The sequence below is a fragment of the Candoia aspera genome, chromosome 5 (assembly GCF_035149785.1).
Source record: "Candoia aspera isolate rCanAsp1 chromosome 5, rCanAsp1.hap2, whole genome shotgun sequence".
Taxonomy (NCBI): Eukaryota; Metazoa; Chordata; class Lepidosauria; order Squamata; family Boidae; genus Candoia; species Candoia aspera.
Window position 1 is genome coordinate 80,262,909 of NC_086157.1, and position 18,805 is coordinate 80,281,713.

The window sequence follows — 18,805 nt, forward strand, 5'->3', positions numbered from 1 at the left end:
CTCCGTAGATCCGTCTGTGTGTGGATGCCACGCCGTTGACAGTGCCTGTTTGGTGCCAATGAGTTTTAAAAATTCCCTCCAAAATTTTGACATGAACTGTGTGCCCCTATCGGTCACCAACCGACAGGGGGCGCCGTGGATCCTGTATATGAGTGTCAGGAACAGGCGTGCCAGCTGTTGCGCGGTGGGGATGGTTGCGCAAGGAATAAAGTGTGCCTGTTTTGAAAAGTAGTCTTTTACCACCCAGATGACTGTTTTCCTTTGGCTGGGTGGGAGGTCTACAATAAAATCCATGGAAATTTCTTCCCAGGGGCGAGAGGGGCTGGCTACTGGCTGCAGCAGCCCTTGGGGTTTCCCCCCCTTCCGTTTGGAGGTGGCACATGTGGGGCAGGTGGCTACGTAGTCTTTAATGTCTTTTCTCAGGGTTGGCCACCAAAATTGCCGTCTCGTTAGATGTAGGGTTTTTATGAACCCAAAATGCCCCACAGTCTTGTCATTGTGTGAGCGGTTTAAAACTTCCCCCCGCAATGACTCTGGCACGTACAAAACTTTCTCTTTCCAGGCTAGGTTGTCCTTGATAGATACATGGTGTCGGTTGTTTTGCAACCATGTATCTGTTTGTAGTGCTTGTGCGAGTCTTTGTTGCCAGTTGGGTGAAATTGAACAGCGGCTCCGTTCGTTTTCTGGCGTTCGTGTTGGCGTGCGTTGATTTCTCGTCTGGCTGCGCGTGACAGCTGGGCAGTCCAGTTGTTTGTTGGTCCATACCGTCCCCACAATGTCTGAGGCTTGCGTGTCGTCCTGTGGCTGTCGGGAGAGGGCATCCGCCAGGAAGTTCTTCCTACCCGGTATAAATTTCAGCGTGAAATTGAACCGGCTGAAGAACTGTGCCCAGCGCACCTGCTTCGGGCTGAGGCGTTTAGGCGTGTTGAGAGCCTCCAGGTTCTTGTGGTCTGTCCAGACCTCGAAGGGGCAGGCTGCCCCTTCCAGCAGGTGCCTCCACGTTTCCAGAGCTGCTTTCACTGCGAACGCCTCCTTTTCCCATACGTGCCATCTCCGCTCCGTTTCGGAGAATTTGCGGGAAAGGTACGCGCAGGGTTTCAGCTGGTTGTCAGAGTCCCTTTGTAGCAGGAGAGCTCCGATGGAGAAGTCGGAGGCATCTACCTGCACCACGAAAGGCTTGGTGGGGTCAGGATGTTGTAATACTGGCTCAGCTGTAAACAGGTTTTTTAGTTTCTCGAACGCCGTTTGACAGTCAGCTGTCCGGTTTAGCACCGCCCCCGGGTTTCTCGATTTGCGAGTGTCCCCCAAACCCTTGGTCTTTAGGAGGTTGGTCAGGGGCAGTACAATCTCTGCCAGCCCCGGGATGAACCCCCGGTAAAAATTCGTGAATCCGAGGAAACTTTGAAGTTGTCTCCTCATGCGTGGGCGCTCCCACGCCAGTATTGCTTGGACCTTGCTCGGGTCCATTTCAATTCCTTTTTCAGAAATCCTGTACTCTAAATAGTCAATTTGTTTGTGAAACTTGCACTTGGAGAGCTTGGCAAACAGCTCTGCCTTGCGAAGTTTCTTGAGCACTTCCCTTAACAGCTGTTTGTGCTCACGCTCTGTTTCAGTGTATATTAGCACATCATCGAGGTAAACCAGCACCCCCTTAAAAAGGTGGTCGCGCAGGATCTCGTTAATTGCATAAATACACCCGGTGCCCCTGCCAGTCCAAAAGGTAGCACCTTGTATTGAAACGACCCCAATGGGCAGTTGAAGGCCGTTTTCCACTCATCCCCCTCCCGTATCCTTATGCGGTAATAGGCTTCCCTTAGGTCTAGTTTAGAGAATACCTTGCCCTTTGCCAGGTGGGACAATATGTCCTTTATTAGGGGCAGTGGGCTTTTATTGGATACAGATGCTGCGTTCAGGCCCCGGTAATCTGTGCAGAGCTGCAGTGACCCGTCCTTTTTTTCGCGAAAGAGGACCGGCGCTCCTACGGGGGAGTTTGCAGGCTCGATAAAACCCCTCACCAAGTTCTTATCTATAAAGTCCCTTAACGCTGCCAGCTCCCTCGGGGTCATGGTGTATATTTTGGGTTTGGGTAGGGCACCCCTGGGACCAGTTTGATGGAGCAGTCTGTTTTTCTGTGAGGGGGGAGTCTGTCCGCTTCCTTCTCGCAGAAGACGTCTGCAAAGTCCGTGTAGTTTGGTGGCAGGCCGTCTGGCAACGCCCTCCCTCTGTGCTCTGAGGTAGTCGTTGCCCTTCCCATTGCTGCCCGGGGGACCCTGTCCCTTGTGGGTGCTTGGCAGCGCCCGTCAGCAAACTTGATCTCTCTGGTTTTCCAGTCGATGACTGGGTTATGCTGCACGAGCCACGGGATCCCTAGTGTCAGTAGGGGTTGCCCCACCGGTGCCACGATGAAAGCCAATTTTTCCTCGTGGCTGCTGAGCCGTAGCGCGGTTTCGCCGGTGTATTGGGTGACCGGGCCCCCTCCCGCTGCTGACCCATCAAGCTGAGTAAACACCAAATGGTGCTGAAGTGGATAGCAGCGGAGGTTCAGCGCGGCTACCAGGTCCGGGTGCATTAAGCTTTTTGAGCAGCCTGAATCAATCAGTGCCCAGACCTTTTCAGTCTTTTCCCCATGGGTGAGGGTGACACGGACATAGAGGGTGGGGCATTCTTCACTCACCCGTCAGTGCGCCTGTTGCTCTTTTCCACCTGTCCTTTGGCGCCCATTAGGCCAGGTAGCTGACGTTTCCCGTCGGCTCGTCGGGATTGCTTCCCCCCTCCTCTGAGCTGTAGGGGAACTGTCTGGCTCGATACTCCCCCCTCGCTGCTGGTCGCTTTCTTGGCGCTGGGGTTGGTGCGGCTGGTGCCCTCTGCGTGTTCTCTCTGGGTGTCTGTTTGGGGCAGGCTGCCGCCTTATGGTCGTCCTTGCCACACGTGAAGCATTGCCCCTTTGCGAATCGCCGGTCCCGTTCCTCCCTCCACGGTTGGGATCTCGCCTTGCAGCTGTCCGTGGTGGTCTTGCTGCCTCCGCCTGCTGTGCTTCCCTCTGGGCTTGGAGGAAAGTGTCGTGGGCATCCTCTGCTTCCCCCGCCAGCCGGATCCACTCGGTCAGGGAGTTGGGGTTGTTGCGACAGAGTGCCCACCTGAGCACGTTCAGGTTGAGTCCTTCTTTAAATTTCTCAATCAGGGTTGATTGAGACCAGACTTCTACTTTTCCGGCCAGGGCTTGGAACTCCATGGCATACTCTGCCACGGGGCGCTGTCCTTGCCAAAGCGTTTTCAAAGTCCGTTTTGCTCTTTCTTGCTCCAGGGGGTCCCTGAAGTGTAGTTCCATCACCCGAAGGAACTCTGTGCTGTCCTGCAGCGCCCGGGTGCCTGATTGGCACAGTTGGACGCACCAATCAGCTGCCCGCCCTTTTAGTTTTATGGCCAGGGCATTAACTTTGCCCCTTTCAGTCCGGAAGCAGGGGCCCCACTCTTCCAGGTAGTACCTAGCGTTCGTTAAGAAGAAGGAGAGTTTCGAGGGGTCCCCGTCGAACTTTATTCCAAAGTCCTTGGCTGCCGTTCTGGTCTGGCTCCAGGTCACATCTGGGCTGTGCAGAGCGCTCTGCGGGGGCTGGTGCGGGTCGATTCGTCTCCAGGTGTCTGGCGGTGTTGTTGCCCTCTCTCGCCGGGTCTCCTTGTCTGCAGGTTGTCTCAACAGGGTGGGGGGGTGGGATGTCGTCCATCTGGTGGGCTCCTGGAACTGGGCTCCACCGTGGTCGCCGCCGCCTGCGGGGTCGTCACTCCGTCTCTCGTCCGGGTGCGCCTCCAGTCGTCGGGTGGGCTCCTGGAGCCGGGCCCCGCCGTGGTTGCCGCCGTCCGCTGGGCCGTTCCTCCACCTCTCTGCTGGGTGCGCCTCCGGAGCTCCGGTGCCCTCCACACCGTTGCCGCCGCGGGGTTCCTGCGCCGCCGTCAGCTGCTGGAGCAGTAGCCGTATCGCCTGCACCCCCTCCCCCAGCGCGTCTAGCCTTGCCGCCGTCCGCGAACTCCCGCCGGTGCGCTCGGCTCTCCGCTCGCTCTCGCCTCCGGTCGTCGTGGATGACGGTCCGTCCCTCGGTCCCTCCGGGGTCTTGGGCGAACCTAGAGAGGGTCCCCCCATCTCGTCCGTGGTGGCCCGCGGGCCACGGGACGCCTGGGTGCTTCCCTCCCACTCCTCTTCCCTCGAGCTGGATCCCGGGCTTACCTGGGCGTTGCGCCGCCGGGACCTCAGGCACATCCCGCCCGAGGGGAGAGGGGCTTCGCTTCCGGGTGCCAAGTGGTTGCATTGCCGCACTCCGTGGGTTTTCATGCCTAGCTGGGTCCCTCACAAGCTGTTTGGATGGGTGCTAGGTAAAAATTTTTTGTCGATTCCCATTTTTATGTCAGGGCCAGCCTCGTTCCGAATAAGACACGGACTCACTTAATAGGGATTAAGGATTTCTGGTTTATTGAAACGGTACTGACAGAGAGAAAAACGGGAATGGGGGTGCGGTGGTGAGGTGTCCTGTTTTATACCCCTCTTGCGGGGTCCCGTGCTTCTCCACCCTCCATTGTCCCCATTCCCCTTGATGGGTTTCTTGATGGCTGTGTGGGTGTTTTCCCGGTTGCTGTCCTTGTCCTCTTGGTTCAGGTGTGTCCTCCAGGGCACCAGGTGCGGGTTATCGCTGCTTATCTGAAGTCCTTCTATTCATCTGCATATGAGTCCATGGGTGTGGGTGCTTTGGGTGCTTGGTTTAAGCATTGATTTATCTGCTTCCTCTCTTTCTTAATGATCATGATCCACGTTGTGAGGCTCTTTGTGCCTTGCAACGGGGTCATGACAGCAGCCAGACAAATTTGGTTATTAAGCTGTTACAATTTTATTCTGAATCACATGAGAAGTTGATGTTGTGGTATAACTTAAATCTGGAAACAGTAGAAATGTTCTTCTTGAATGCTTGAATTAGACAAAGAAATACTTTAAATTCACTGATTTTTAATGGTTATTTTGAAGATTTTGAGAGATTGTCTTTTGAGTTTAATTTGCCTTCAACATAAACTTGGCAATATATATAACTAAAACATCCACTAACTGAAACAGTGTGGCCTGGATGCTTTAGCAGCCTCCAAGGGACTTTCAATTATAGCTTTTTTCATAGATGCTATGCTGAACAAAAGCCAACAATTCAGTTTTGTAAATAGTAAAAAGTGAAATGAAAGTTAATTTCACTTATACCTTCGTTCTGTGGAAGAAATAATTGGAATATCCAATTCTGGAAAATAACGGATGCAGGTATTAAAAAATGTGAAATATACTAATGATTGAAAAATGACATCAATTCAATGGAAAATATTATTTCAGACATATTGGACCCCCTCAAAGAGTGTTGGTGATATAAGAAAGTTGAATTGACTTTGACCAGTCACTTCCGGAGAAGTAATGACAAACTGAAGATGGCTCCGGTAAAGGCGGAGAAGACGACCACGGTAGAATGAAGAGCTGGCAAGTAGACCGGCTGTTTGTAATTCCCCTCCAGACAAAGAGAGGACTTGAGATTGCCCACAAGTGCTCCAGACAGTTTGTCCTTGAGAGGAGACCGCAAGACAGCAGTCTCTGGCAGGTTTATAGTTCTGGGAGATGAGGGTATAACAATTTGCTGAAACCACAGTTGGCACCTTCTAAAGGACACAGGGTTTGCATACTTTCTTTTCTAATCAGTTTCATAAATTGCTTGCTAACTGCTTTTCAGCTAGTAGGAACCTTTGGATCAACAAGTTTTACAGGATTGGGTGAGTTTCCTTCAATCCTCAGGGAATTTTTTTTAAAATACAAGTCATAAGGAGCTCAGCAGGGAAGCTGCTGCTCTGTTGTCATCTTAGGTCCACCGTCCCCTGCTGTCTTAATTATCCAGCATGCATCAGAAATAACACATTCTCTTCTATTGGATGATGTCTTCAGTTCCTCAGAGTTTTCTAAAGCCAGCTTGAACATCTGGCATCTTTTTCTCCATGTAAGGCCCTAATCTGCATTGGATGATCCTAAGCTTTATTTTGCTAGTGTGTGAAAGTAAGGATATTGTACAATAGTTAGCGAAGTTGGTTGAACCTGCACACTCTTCCCATCTGTTGGCCACTGTATCATTCTCCATATTTGCTGGCATAGCTTGGTTGGAACTTTGACTGATTCTTCTTCTGTTGCTTGCCATATTTCTATGGGTATTCTATCAGTTCCTACAGTTTTCCAATATACTCCTTCCATTTTGGTTTGATCTCCTTTGAATTGGTTACTATCTGTCCAGTGGCATTCTTTAGCATAACAATTCAAGGTTGGAACCTCCTTTTGAGTTCAGAGATCGTCTTTCCTCTTTTTCCATGAATGTTTCCATCTTCAAAGGGACGCGGTGGCGCTGCGGGTTAAACCGCTGAGCTGTCGATCAGAAGGTCGGCGGTTTGAAACCGCGCGGCGGGGTGAGCTCCCGTTGCTCGTCCCAGCTTCTGCACACCAAGCAGTTCGAAAACATGCAAATGTGAGTAGATTAATTGGTACCGCTTCGGCGGGAAGGTAACGGCGTTCCGTGAGTCATGCTGGCCACATGACCCGGAAGTGTCCTATGGACAACGCCGGCTCCAAGGCTTTGAAACGGAGATGAGCACCGCCCCCTAGAGTCAGACACGACTGGACTTTACGTCAAGGGAAACCTTTACCTTTACCTTCCATCTTCTATAGCTTTTCAGATGTTGTGATACTGCTTCTTGTCACTTCTCTCTGAAATTTCTTTGTTAAAGTTCTTTCTTGAGATTTTTTTCTTTATTGGCAATTTCCATGGTTTGTTCTGATATCCAGTTTGCTTTCTTCTGTTTCTTCATCTTCGGCAATTTGTTTTCACGTTCATCCTTAATGACTTAAGTTCATTCAACATTTCCCCTGCTACCTCCTATCAAGACAATGATCAGATAAGTGAAACTGAGCCCAGGTCAAGAAAGTAATTTGTGAAAACACCTGAGACAGTCCCCCCTCCCATGCCAATTCTCATGAAGATAAAAGAGGGAGGAAAGATAGCACATTCAGAATTGCAAAATCTGTTACTATATCTGTTCTAATAAAAGTACTTTAGATCTGTTTGGTGTCTATGCTACCTAATAAGGTTGACAGGTTTTCTACCAGGGTGGTCCAGGACTTCAAAGCAATTCCTGATGTTCTCCTTGAAAATGGTGGGTATATGATCAAGATTGTATTGTGGAAACTGACTTTCTTCTTCTTTAGGTTAAATTGGAATTTGCACATGAGCAGTTTGTGATCTGTTCCACAGTCAGCACTAGACCATGACCTTGATGCTATAATTAAGCAATTCACCTCCTTTTAGCAATAATATAGTCAATTTGATATCTATGTACTCCATCTGGTGATGTCCATGTACAGACATACCATTTTGGTTGTTTGAAGACAGTGTTAGCTATGAAAAAATCATTGGAGTGGCACAAATTGGTAAGTCAGTCTCCTGCAGTCTTCCTAAACTACACAATCCAACTACATTTTCCTCTTTAATGTTTCCAACTTTAGCATTCCAGTCTCCAATCACATTTTGCATTCATGTTCTGTCAATTTCAAACTGAACATGATCATAAAACTTATCAATCTCACCTTCTCTGCATCACTGGTTGGAGCATAAACCTGAATGATCATATTAAAGGGTTGTCCACAAAGTCTAATTTATATTACTCGGTCACTGTTTGAGTCGTAGCCAAGTAACGTTCTTGCTGTATTCTTTCTAACTATAAATGCAACACTGTTCCTTGTTTTTCATGTCCTGAGTAATAAACAGTGAGATATTCTGACTGAAAGTGTCCAGTCCTGGTCCATCTCAAGTTGCTGATGCCTAAGATGTCAATTTGTCATTGTTTCATTTCACCTTTCACTGTTTTGAATGTTCCACATTCCTACTATAATTCTGTCTTTGCAGCTTTAGATTTTCTTTTCCTATACGGCAACATTAGCAACCAGATGTCCCAAAAGCTTTAATCTAGCCACATCATAAACACCATCAGTATTCTGAAATATCCTCAGCTCTTCCTCAGTAGTATATTGAGTGCCATCCAACCTGAGGGACCCCTCATCTGGCAGTACAGATATCTGGCAGTGTATCATCAATCATTTTATATTTTCTATCCATGTGGTTTTCTTGGTAAAAATACAGAAGTGGATTAATGCTGGTTCTCCTGTGCCATATGAATTGATACCTTTGCCACTACCACTAAAGCAATATCTGCCTCCATCATCTTCCTACATCTGTACTGCCCAATATAGGTGCCTGCTTGCTTTCACTGGGCATCCGGTGTGACATTCATGCCTTGAGTGGCAAGGCAAGTCAAGTATCTTTTGAGCTGAGCTTGCCTGTAGTTGACTTCATGGATATATGTTGTGTGGCAACAATTCATAAGTTGTTTGCTACTGCCTTCTTCTTACCTACTCTAGCTTATAGCTCTGGTATTTCCTGGTACTGGTAGTCTTCAGTTTATGACCACTCATTCAGCGACCATTTAAAGTTATGACAATGCTAAACAAGGAGGACTTACGGCTGGTTTTCAAAGTTGCAGCAGTCGCAGCGTCCCCATGGTCATGTGATTGTAATTCTGGTGCTTGGCAACTGGCTTGTACTTACAACAGTTGCAGCATCCTGTGATCACATGATCACCATCTGCAATCTTCCCTGCTGGCTTCCCACAAGCAGTCAATGGGGAAACCGGCAGGAGGTCGCAAGTTGCTTGTAAGTCTCTCCTGCTACTTTTTCTCTTGAGGAGCCCCTGGTGGCCCGCCCACACTTGTGCCACACTGTAGCACCACTCCACCTATCTGCACGTGTTCTATGCCACAGCACCCATCCTAACCCGGCAAGCCACCTAAGGAAAGGTTTGTCGTGACGGGGACTTGCAACTTCCTGCCAGCTTCCCCACTGACTTTGCTTGTTGGAAGCTGGCAGGAAGCCTAAAGTTGTGGTCATGTGAGGTCCTTAACAATGGCAATGGGAACTGCTGGGATTGCTGTCGCTAAAGGATGAGGTCACATGACATTGCATCACTTAGTGACAGAAACTGTGGTCCCAATTACTATAATTGAGGACTACTATCATGTCCCAACCAAAACCTGACCTTTTTGCACCTTGTTTAGCTGTTTAAGATCAGCCAAGATTGACTAGCTGTAGCTGCCGCACATAGCTGAGCATTACGAAGGACAAAAGTTCTTAAAACTACACTATTGCTGTTACTGAAGATATTGTTGAATAAAAAAAAATATAAAACTTAATTCATAGGGAACTTTATTAGATAATAACAACAATAATAAAAATGTTAAGTACAGTATTTGCAAATACTTCTCATGTGTCCATATTATTAAAATCAGGTGATGACAGAAAGGATGGCTGCAATCCTGATGTACAGTTCTACTTCTTTCTGGATTCATTTCATTTCTTGGAATACTGATTATACATTTGCAGGGACGAAGTCCAATGTCTTTGCTGACTTAAGAAATATCACTGGAAATAAATGAGGATTAAACAATCTCTGATGCAAGGGTGTTAATTGTGCAAAGGCATTGGACTTCTGGTGGGAATATGGTGGACTGAGCAGCTTTGCCTGCCACTCCGCAGGCAGAACTGGCATCGTGGAAGTTTTTCCAGGCACAGGCTTGTTTCTCCTGTAGCCCAGAGTGTTTTTCCAATCACGGAAAACGCTTGGAATTGACACGTTCATCAGAGTAGATTTATGCTTCCAATGCTGTAATTTCAATGAAAAATCATTCAATAATTTCCAACTGATATACAGGCATTAATGAAAACATTACTCCAATGCCATAAAATTATTAATACTAATTAAATTATTTAATACAAATAAAGCTGACATTACAGAAACAGTAACATCTAAGATAAATATTGGTTATGAATTCCACAGGCACACGATGATAGAGAACCAAGGTGTATCTTAGAATTTCAACAAAAAGTGGCAGAAACTAAAACAAAAACAAAATCCTTATATGATGATTATGTATCCAGAAATTTTATTCAACAGCCACTTAGAAGTACATGATGAGGCATTATTTTAAATGTATTATATGCATTTCAATCACACACTGTTAATACTTTTGTCATTATAATTATTTCTGGAAGTGAAGTAGACTATGCTCCATGGGAGCTTATCAGTAATAAATGTTTAAGTCTTGAAGCTGCCACAAGACAACCTTGTGAGCACCACTAGGTAGACTAGAAAATCAACTCAACCTGAAGGCTAAAGCTACTTTGAGATTGGCTATAACAGAATCTTGCAAGTATGATTGTGCTATCCCCTCCCTCCCTTCTTATATCACAGTAAATTAAGGGAGGTGCTTGCATGAGCTGCTTCTAATTTTATTTCATTGATCTGGATTTTAAAAAAAAAAGTTTCCAACCCTTTTGCCTAAGTAATAGTTCCTGTGTATCTCCATCAAGGTCATCTTTCCTACTGTCAAGGATATATTGGAATGGTATTACTGTCAAAAGCATATATGATATTATTAGATTGTTATTTGTATTTGACTTAACAGAAATGCTAAAGATAGGCAAAATATAATGAAATATTTGATGTTACTTCACAGGAGGAAAACAAAAGATACCCCGCCACTCCAACAATATTTAAATCTAGAGTGAAAACACAGCACTTATTGCATTATGATTATCAAACTTGATAAACAGAATTGTTTAGCATTTTTTTTCAAAATGTATACTTCTACCCAACCTTAACTAAAACTTTGATTACCACATAAGTAATTTCTAGCCACTTTCAAATATTTGATTTTTCACCTAGATACTTAAGTATTATGTCTCAGCTTTAGGGAAACTTCAATGAACATTATCTAGATCTATTTCAAACTCGCTTTCAAAGTATTTGAGGCAGACAATTTTGGTAGACAGTATCGTGATGTGATTATTAAAAAATACTGGAAACCTGAAGTCTTTTTCCTATTTGTATTTTTTTGGGGGGTGTTTGATATCATAATTTACAATTCTCAGATAAAATGATGAGGATACAGGTGGTCCTCATTCAGTGACCACAATTGGGGTCAGCAACTCAGTCGTTAAGCAAAGTGGTCACTAAGTGAAACCATGACTGTGCTTACGATCTTACTTCAGCTTTGCTTTGCTTTACAGACCTGTGAAGGACATAAATGCAAGGATTGGTCACAAAGTTACTTTTTCATCACTATCATAATTGCAAATGGTCACTATATGAGGCAGTTACTTAATGAGGACTACCTGTACATTTCTTCATCCAAAAGGCAGTGGTATTTCACAAGAGAATAATTTAGGATTTTTTTTCCACCTAGAGCCTTATTTTCTCTTATTGACTTGATCTAAGAGTTGGTGATCTGGTCCTGTCCTCACTAAGCTCCACAGCATTAGCACAAAGGCAGACATAGCAAAAACACTCATTTATTACAGAAAAGCGTACCTTCATGAGCAAATCAATTCACATATGGTATATTTTGTAAAGGAAAAAGTATTGTGATATTTGAAAGGTGGGTTGAAAAATTACTACGTATATTTCATTTCTTCCCCTTCAAAAAACCCCAAAGAGGGCTGAAAAATTATAGCCACATTCTCCCAAACAGGGACACCTTGCTCCATTTTTTTCACTGCTTTCACATTTCCAAAAAAAATTGTATCTGTAGGCAATTCTCTTAAATGAAAAAATAAATCAGAAGCTTCCTTCTTCAGATATGGTATGTGTTAATCATTCTCAGGACTCCTCATTCACTAAAAGATCCAAACTGTGTGATGAACTGAATATTCCTGCTGGTAAAAGCCAAAGTAATTGTTTCCAAATCTCCTTGCCCCTTTTTATAGTTATTTATGCCCCTGAATATCCACTCTGGATGGTCATGGATAATCTGCAAATGAATAGGGGATTTGATTAAGGGCAACAAGGGAAAGAGAAATGATTTGAAGTAATTGTTCCACACCTTTCTTTCAGCAGGATATCTCCACTGGATCTCTGTTTCCTTCATTATTAAAAGGAAATTAAATCTACATATATAGTAAGTTTTGGATATTGTTCATGGTAAGGTTATCAGTTTTAATTGTGACTTTCCAATATTTCGAATGAAACATTTACAAAATAAATATAAAATAGACTTACCCAATACAGCTACAGTTGTTGATGATTGGGAATTTCCTAGCGGGAATGTAACTGCTTTGCATACATATTCTCCAGAATCAGAAAAGGTAACATTAATTAAGATGATAGATGCATCAGTTAGCGAGGTGTTATTCAATAATACTCTTCCTTGATATTCTCCTTGAACAGAAAATCCATACTCAGGATGATGAACAGCAATAGTCTGAGCACTTTTCCCATGTATCTTTTCCCATGTAATCTGTGTTAATGTTTCATTGATATCAATTATGCACTTCAGTGTAACATTCTTTCCCCAAACTGCTCTCACATGCGGATCAACTGTTGGTCCAGCTAAGGCACCTAAAAAAGAGAGGAAAAATAGGATAAAATATTCGTTGAGCTATATGCTTCACAAGTAATTTTGTAGGATAATTTGTTTTAGGTTATCCTGTTTTACTCTTGTGTGCTATTTTGCTTAGATACTAGATTTATTAAATCTTTTCATTCCTTCCCTTTATGAGATTTAGAGGCCACTCAATGCCATAAGTCTCTGAGCAATTTAAGATGTTAAAAGGCAATTAAAACAGTTTTTTTTAAAAAAAAAAACCTATGCACATCCAGAAAAAAAAAGAGAAAATTTTAAGGGAATCAGCACCGATCCTAGCCCAGATCCTAGGAGAACAGCCAGGGTTATGTGTGTGTGTGTGTCTATTAAAATTCCAAAAAAAATTAATCAACTTAGTCAGAAGTTACACAGAATATACTATTTGCACAGAGAAATAGGAAGAAGAGAATATCAAGTTTCTACTACACAAAAAAGAAATTAAAAAGGATCCTTGATGTGGAAGCCCAAACAGAGTATCAAGCTACCTCCCAGATCACTATTAGGAAACCACATTAACTTGGCCAAACCAGCAAGATAGCTAGACCAGCTCTTGATTGCTAAATACTGAATGCCTTTTTATTTGCTCCGATTTAACATTTTTCCATCAATACTTTTTGAAGGCAGATACTGGAGATTCACTATGCAGGCAGACTTCGCTCATGTGGATCAGAGGCCACTGAATCTTTGACCCACACCCTGTTCTATTAAAGTTACTACTGAGACTTTAGGAGCTCTTTCTTAGAACCCCTACTCAAGGTAACTTTGCATGTCATACTTCTATTAAATAAAGACTCCAAAACAATACGCTCACTGGCTGAATTTGCATTGCTGGCACTTAAAACGCTTTACCTTTTTAAAACACAGGGCTATTTAATTAAGACACAGGTAAGCTAAGGAAAGATAAATAATACAAAATTACAATTTGTCCTGTTATACTTTCCCTCTCACTCTAAGTAACTGAAGACCTGAGCTATTAAGTAAATTAGACAAAGGCTAATATTCACTCACCTGTGTTACTGTTTAATATAACTTTTCTCTATATTATATCAGACTACATGAAACTTTAATGAAGCCCTACTACTTTAGAAGTGGACTAACATGATTTTATTCTACATGTGGAATTAATTCATGCAAGTATAAATAAATAAATTTTAATCTTATAGTTTTTAATTTGGATTGTAGTATTACTGTTTCTTATCTCTTTGCTGAAATCTTCTCAAGATCCTCAAAGACACAATAAAGACTTAGTTCACATCCAATTAGAGTAGCTACTTATTCCATGGTATATTTAGCATCTATCAAAGCTGTCAGGGAGATGGTATGCCCTAGTTCTGGCACAGAAACTTCTTGCTCCATGTTCCTGGAGTTCTGCTTTCAGTATTCCGAACAATGAAACCTCTTCCTAACTAAGTAGGAAAGATTTGAGATGAATGTGATTCTTGCTTATATGCAGAAGTCCATGACTGAGCGAACACGTTTACTGGGTATGCCTGAGCTTATTGGCATGAGAGGCTCTGAATGTTAGGTTTGAAGCCTGCCTTTCACAACAACCATAAATAACACTAATTGTGCTTTTAAGTTGTTCCTCTTCTATGTGTATACACAGACTTATCTTTAAACCATGTATTTGAGGTGAGCAAAACTTTTTCTAAGCAAATTCTTGACAATCACCATTCTCATTTATTCTTGGGTCACCAAATGGTCCAATACATTTTTCTGTACACTCTCACCTTGGTTCCATCAACCCATTCATGTCACCTAACAGAATCATTATTTGCCCTGGATCACATTCAATCAGGGGATATGAATGTTCCAAATATTTTCAAAACTCATTCCTCCTTTCTTCCATTATCACTATACATTGGAGCTACCCAGCTATCACCTTATAAATAATACATTGTAAATTGTTACTCAAGGCTGTAATGGAGATGGTTTTGATGTCTTTTCCAATGCCTAGCTCAGCTTTTCTCAACTTTTTGACCTTTTGACCCTAACCCTTGAAATATTTTTCAGGCCTTGGGGAACCACTGCACATTCAGGCTCAAATATAGGCCAGAAGTTACAAAATTATTATACAGGTAGTCCTTGCTTAACAACCATTTGTTTAGTGACAATTCAGACTTACTACAGTGCTAAAAAAACCACTTGTGACTTGTCCTCACACTTACGGCCATTACAGCATCCCCCCCATCATGCGATCACAGTTTTGGTGCTTGGTGACCGATTCATATTTATGACCGTTGCAGCATCCTGTAGTCATGTGATCACCAATTTTGACCTCCCTGGCCTGCTTCTGGCAAGCAAAATCAACAGGGAACTGCGTGATTCATTTAATGACTACGTGGTTCACTTAATGACCATGGTAATTTGTTTAACGGCTGCCACAAAAAGGTTGTAAAATTGGGTCAGATTCACTTAATGACTGCTTCACTTAGCAACCAAAATTCAATTCCCAGTTGTGACTGTTAAGTGAGGAATACCTGTATTTGTTTCATGTGTAGGCCTGTATATATGCATTAACAGTGTTCTTCAACTAAAAATAAAGAATGAAACTTAGCTGTTTAATTGTCAGGCCTACCACATTAATGTCAAGTTGCCTGAATTTGAAATAATTTTTTAAATAAATCGTGATCTCCCAGGGAACCCCTAGTGGCCTCTTGTGGAACCCTAGAGTTCCACGGAACCCTGGTTGAGAAACCCTGGCCTAGATCTTGTCAGGGTTTGGATAGGAGAGAACAGGATGAAATTCAACTTAGTAAGATGGAGTTATTTTTGCATTGGGGTTCTCTGCAACTGCCAGAGCTGCTCCTTGACAGACAGGCATTCCCCATGAAGGAGCAGGTCTGCAATTTGGGGAACCTTCTGGATTCATGCAAGATCAGCAGGTTGAAGTATAGCTAGAGGGACCTATGCCCACCTACAGCTGGTGTGCAGCTGTACCTGGGGCAAGAGGACTTGACTACAATACAGGTAGTCCTCAACTAGTACAGCATAGTTCAGACTATGAGGCAGCCAGACAGAATTATTTTCAAACTCTTTATTTACAACAACTATTTACAAAAGTAAAAGTCCTGGTGAATAAATAAATAAAGCAATGCAATTCAATAAAGTCCACCCAGGCAATAACAGATGAACAGGCAAGGCTGCAGGATCAGACTGTGGCAGAACAGCAAGGCGGAATTCAGGTAATCCTCTGATCAAGGCTGTCAGACTCAGTGAGCTAGACTGCGTGGCAAGGAAGAAGCTGGAGGCAAGGTTCTGTGGACTGGCATGCAGGCAGGACCAGGCTGGAATGTGGAGGCTAGGCTATGCTGGACTGGAACCTCTAGGCAAGGCTTGGATCTGGAGGCAAGGCTGGGCTGGACTGGAGAGTCTAAGCAAGGCTGAGATCTGGAAACAAGGCTGGACCGGACTGGGAAGTCTAGGCATGACTGAGAACTGGAAGCAAGACTGGACTGGAGAGTCTAGGTAGGGCTGAGAACTGGAAGCACACCTGGATCATGCTGGAGTGATGCGACGAGGCTTAGAGCTAGATGCGAGATGATGCTTAGCAGGGAAGGCAAGGAGAGGATCAACTGGAATGGCTTGTGCAGGAAGCGGTTCCACGAAGGCAGAAAATGTTGGCTCTGGTTCCACGCTGGCTACAGGCAAGGCTTCTGACGCTGGTAAGGACTCTTCCGCAAGTGCTGTGAACTTGAAGGATCGGTTGTCTCCCGTAGCTTGCTCTTGGTGCACCTGTCCTTTTAATTGCTCCTTTTCTCGCTATTTTCCTTTAGCAGCCAATCCGGCTTCTTTCTCTTTCGTGCGCTTCCCTGCTCTCCTCTCTCAAGCACTGATTGGAGGCTTCACATCTCCCTCCGGAGTTTGTTCAATCAATGTCTGCAATTTCTCCCACTCTGGTGAGTCACTTCCGGGTTTTGATTCTCTAAGTCCCCCCCTGGTAAGTTTCGTTTTCCCCTTCTGACTCCATATAAGTTTCGTTTTCAGAGTCAGAAGTGGGCTCAAACCTCACACTATCATAACTGGGACTGAATCTCCTTAAGTCATTACAGTTGTAAGCCACTGGACCTGAATTTACAACCATTTTTACGGCGGTCATTAAGCAAATTACCACAGCCATTAAGCAAATCCAGCTTCCTCAATTCTTTACAGTTTTCCAGTTTTTTGCTGGAAAACTGCAAAAAATGTTGCAAGACATGATTATGTAATGCTGCAAGTACCCAAAATGCAATCATGTGTCTGTGGGGGGGATAGTGCAACATTTCGCGATGCTTGGAAGTGATTTACAGGCCATAAAGCACCACTTCTGAGGCTATTGTAACTTTCCACCATTGTTAAATGAACAGTCGTAAGTCGAGGACTATCTGTATAACTCACACCCTCATCACCATCCATCTTGATTACTGCAATGTGCTTTACATGGAGCTGCCCTTAAAGACTACTCAGAAATTCTAACTGATTCAGAATGCATCGGCTCAAATGCTTACTGGTGCTCACTGCTGGGAGCATATAATATTGATTTTGCAGGCCCCGCACTGATTACAGTTAGTTTCCAGGTACAAGTGAAAGTACTGTACTGACCTATAATGCCCTTTACGGCTTGGCACCTAGATAACTAGGACTGTCTTCCAACCTGATCAGTTAGAACATGTAGAGAGAAACTTCTTGTAATCCCACATTTCCAAGAGGTTTGAGAGGCTGAAACTAGACAGAGCTGCTTTTCTGTGACAGTGCCAGAACTGTGGAAGAGCCTCTCACTGGAGATCAGGCTGGCCCCCTCCTTGCTGGTTTTCAGGAAGCTTTTAAAAACCGAGTTCTTTCAGAGGGCCTTTCACTGAGTCTATTCCTGATACCATCTTGCTTTCTGTTTTTAAGATTCTTTGTTTTTATTAATAGTTCCAAACCTGTTCCTTATACAGATCTCTGCATCACCATCAAAAGTTATCATATGAGGAAGCTGTTATAAATAAATACAATAAAATTTAAAAATATTTACAAGATACACTGTCCATCTGTTTATATAGCCGGCTAGGTGACCTTGGGCCAGTCACTCTCTCTCAGCCCAACTCACCTAACAGGGTTGTTGTTGTGGGGAAAACAGGAGGAGGAAGGAGTATTAGGTATGTTCCCCACTAAGTTATTTATAAAAATAATAAAGGCGGGATAAAAATAAAATTAAATAAAGTACTTAAAGTGGCTCACAACAACATGTATCATAAAATATAGAACTGTGAAATAAATCTATTATAAAAATAATATAAATATATTTTTAATTTTTTTAAAAAATCAGTACCATCAAAAAGATAATTAAAAACTTGCCATCTTCTTCAAAACTGGGAGCGTGGGGGCCAAGCACAGGCCTTTGGGGTTGCATTCCACAGCCTGGGAATCCCAAAGAAGAAACAGTCTTCCATTTTATCTGGTAGCTGATATTCTAGCAGTAGGCATATCTTAGAAGAACTCTCTAACTAACCAGGATATTTCTTAACAGTAGGGCTGGTGTAGGTAAACAGGGAGATTCATAGTGTGAGAGGCTATCAGATCCTAAACCATTTAGAACTTTAAAACAATAGTTCCTTAAATTGTGCCTAGTAGGCAACTGGCACCTAGAGCTGATCTTTTAGAACAAGTATTGTGTGACCAACCAGGTTGCTGCATTTTCCAACATTTGCCAATTTCTGGGTACTTTTCAAAGGTTTTGAAAACTAGTTATATTCAAATTATGGATAATTTTCATCAAGCCTGACTAGCTCAGGAAGGTCACATGCTTGAGATGGGCAGCCACAAAAATTGAATAAACAAATCAAATAAGGTTCAGAGTTTTCTTTCTGTGAGAGTAGCACCAGGCAAACCAGGTAGAGCTGTATATTATCAAGGGACGCAGTGGCGCTGCGGGTTAAACCGCTGAGCCGCTGAGCTTGCTGATCAGAAGGTCGGCGGTTCGAATCCATGTGATGGGGTGAGCTCCCGTTGCTAGTCCCAGCTCCTGCCAACCTGGCATTCGAAAACATGCAAATGTGAGTAGATTAATAGGAACTGCTTCAGCGGGCAGGTAACAGCGTTCTATTTAGTCATGCCGGCCACATGACCACAGAAGTGTCTACAGACAAACGCTGGCTCTTTGGCTTTGAAATGGAGATGAGCACCGCTCCCTAGAGTCAGACACGACTGGACTTAATGTCAAGGGAAACCTTTACCTTTACTATTGATAACACTAAAATTCAAAATGCCTTCTACTAGTACTTTCATGTAGATGTTGAACAGAAAAAGGTACAGTCATCT

The 18,805-nt window shown here is 43.8% G+C and overlaps 1 protein-coding gene across 1 annotated transcript in view; it reads right to left on the minus strand.

The window, feature by feature from the left end:
- Positions 1–18,805, minus strand: part of LOC134499051 (nectin-3-like) — a 53,286-nt gene that overhangs the window by 17,062 nt on the left and 17,419 nt on the right. The window contains exon 2 of the mRNA XM_063305566.1: positions 12,160–12,498. Within this exon, the coding sequence (XP_063161636.1) occupies positions 12,160–12,498 (339 nt within the window). The remainder of the gene's footprint in view (positions 1–12,159; positions 12,499–18,805) is intronic.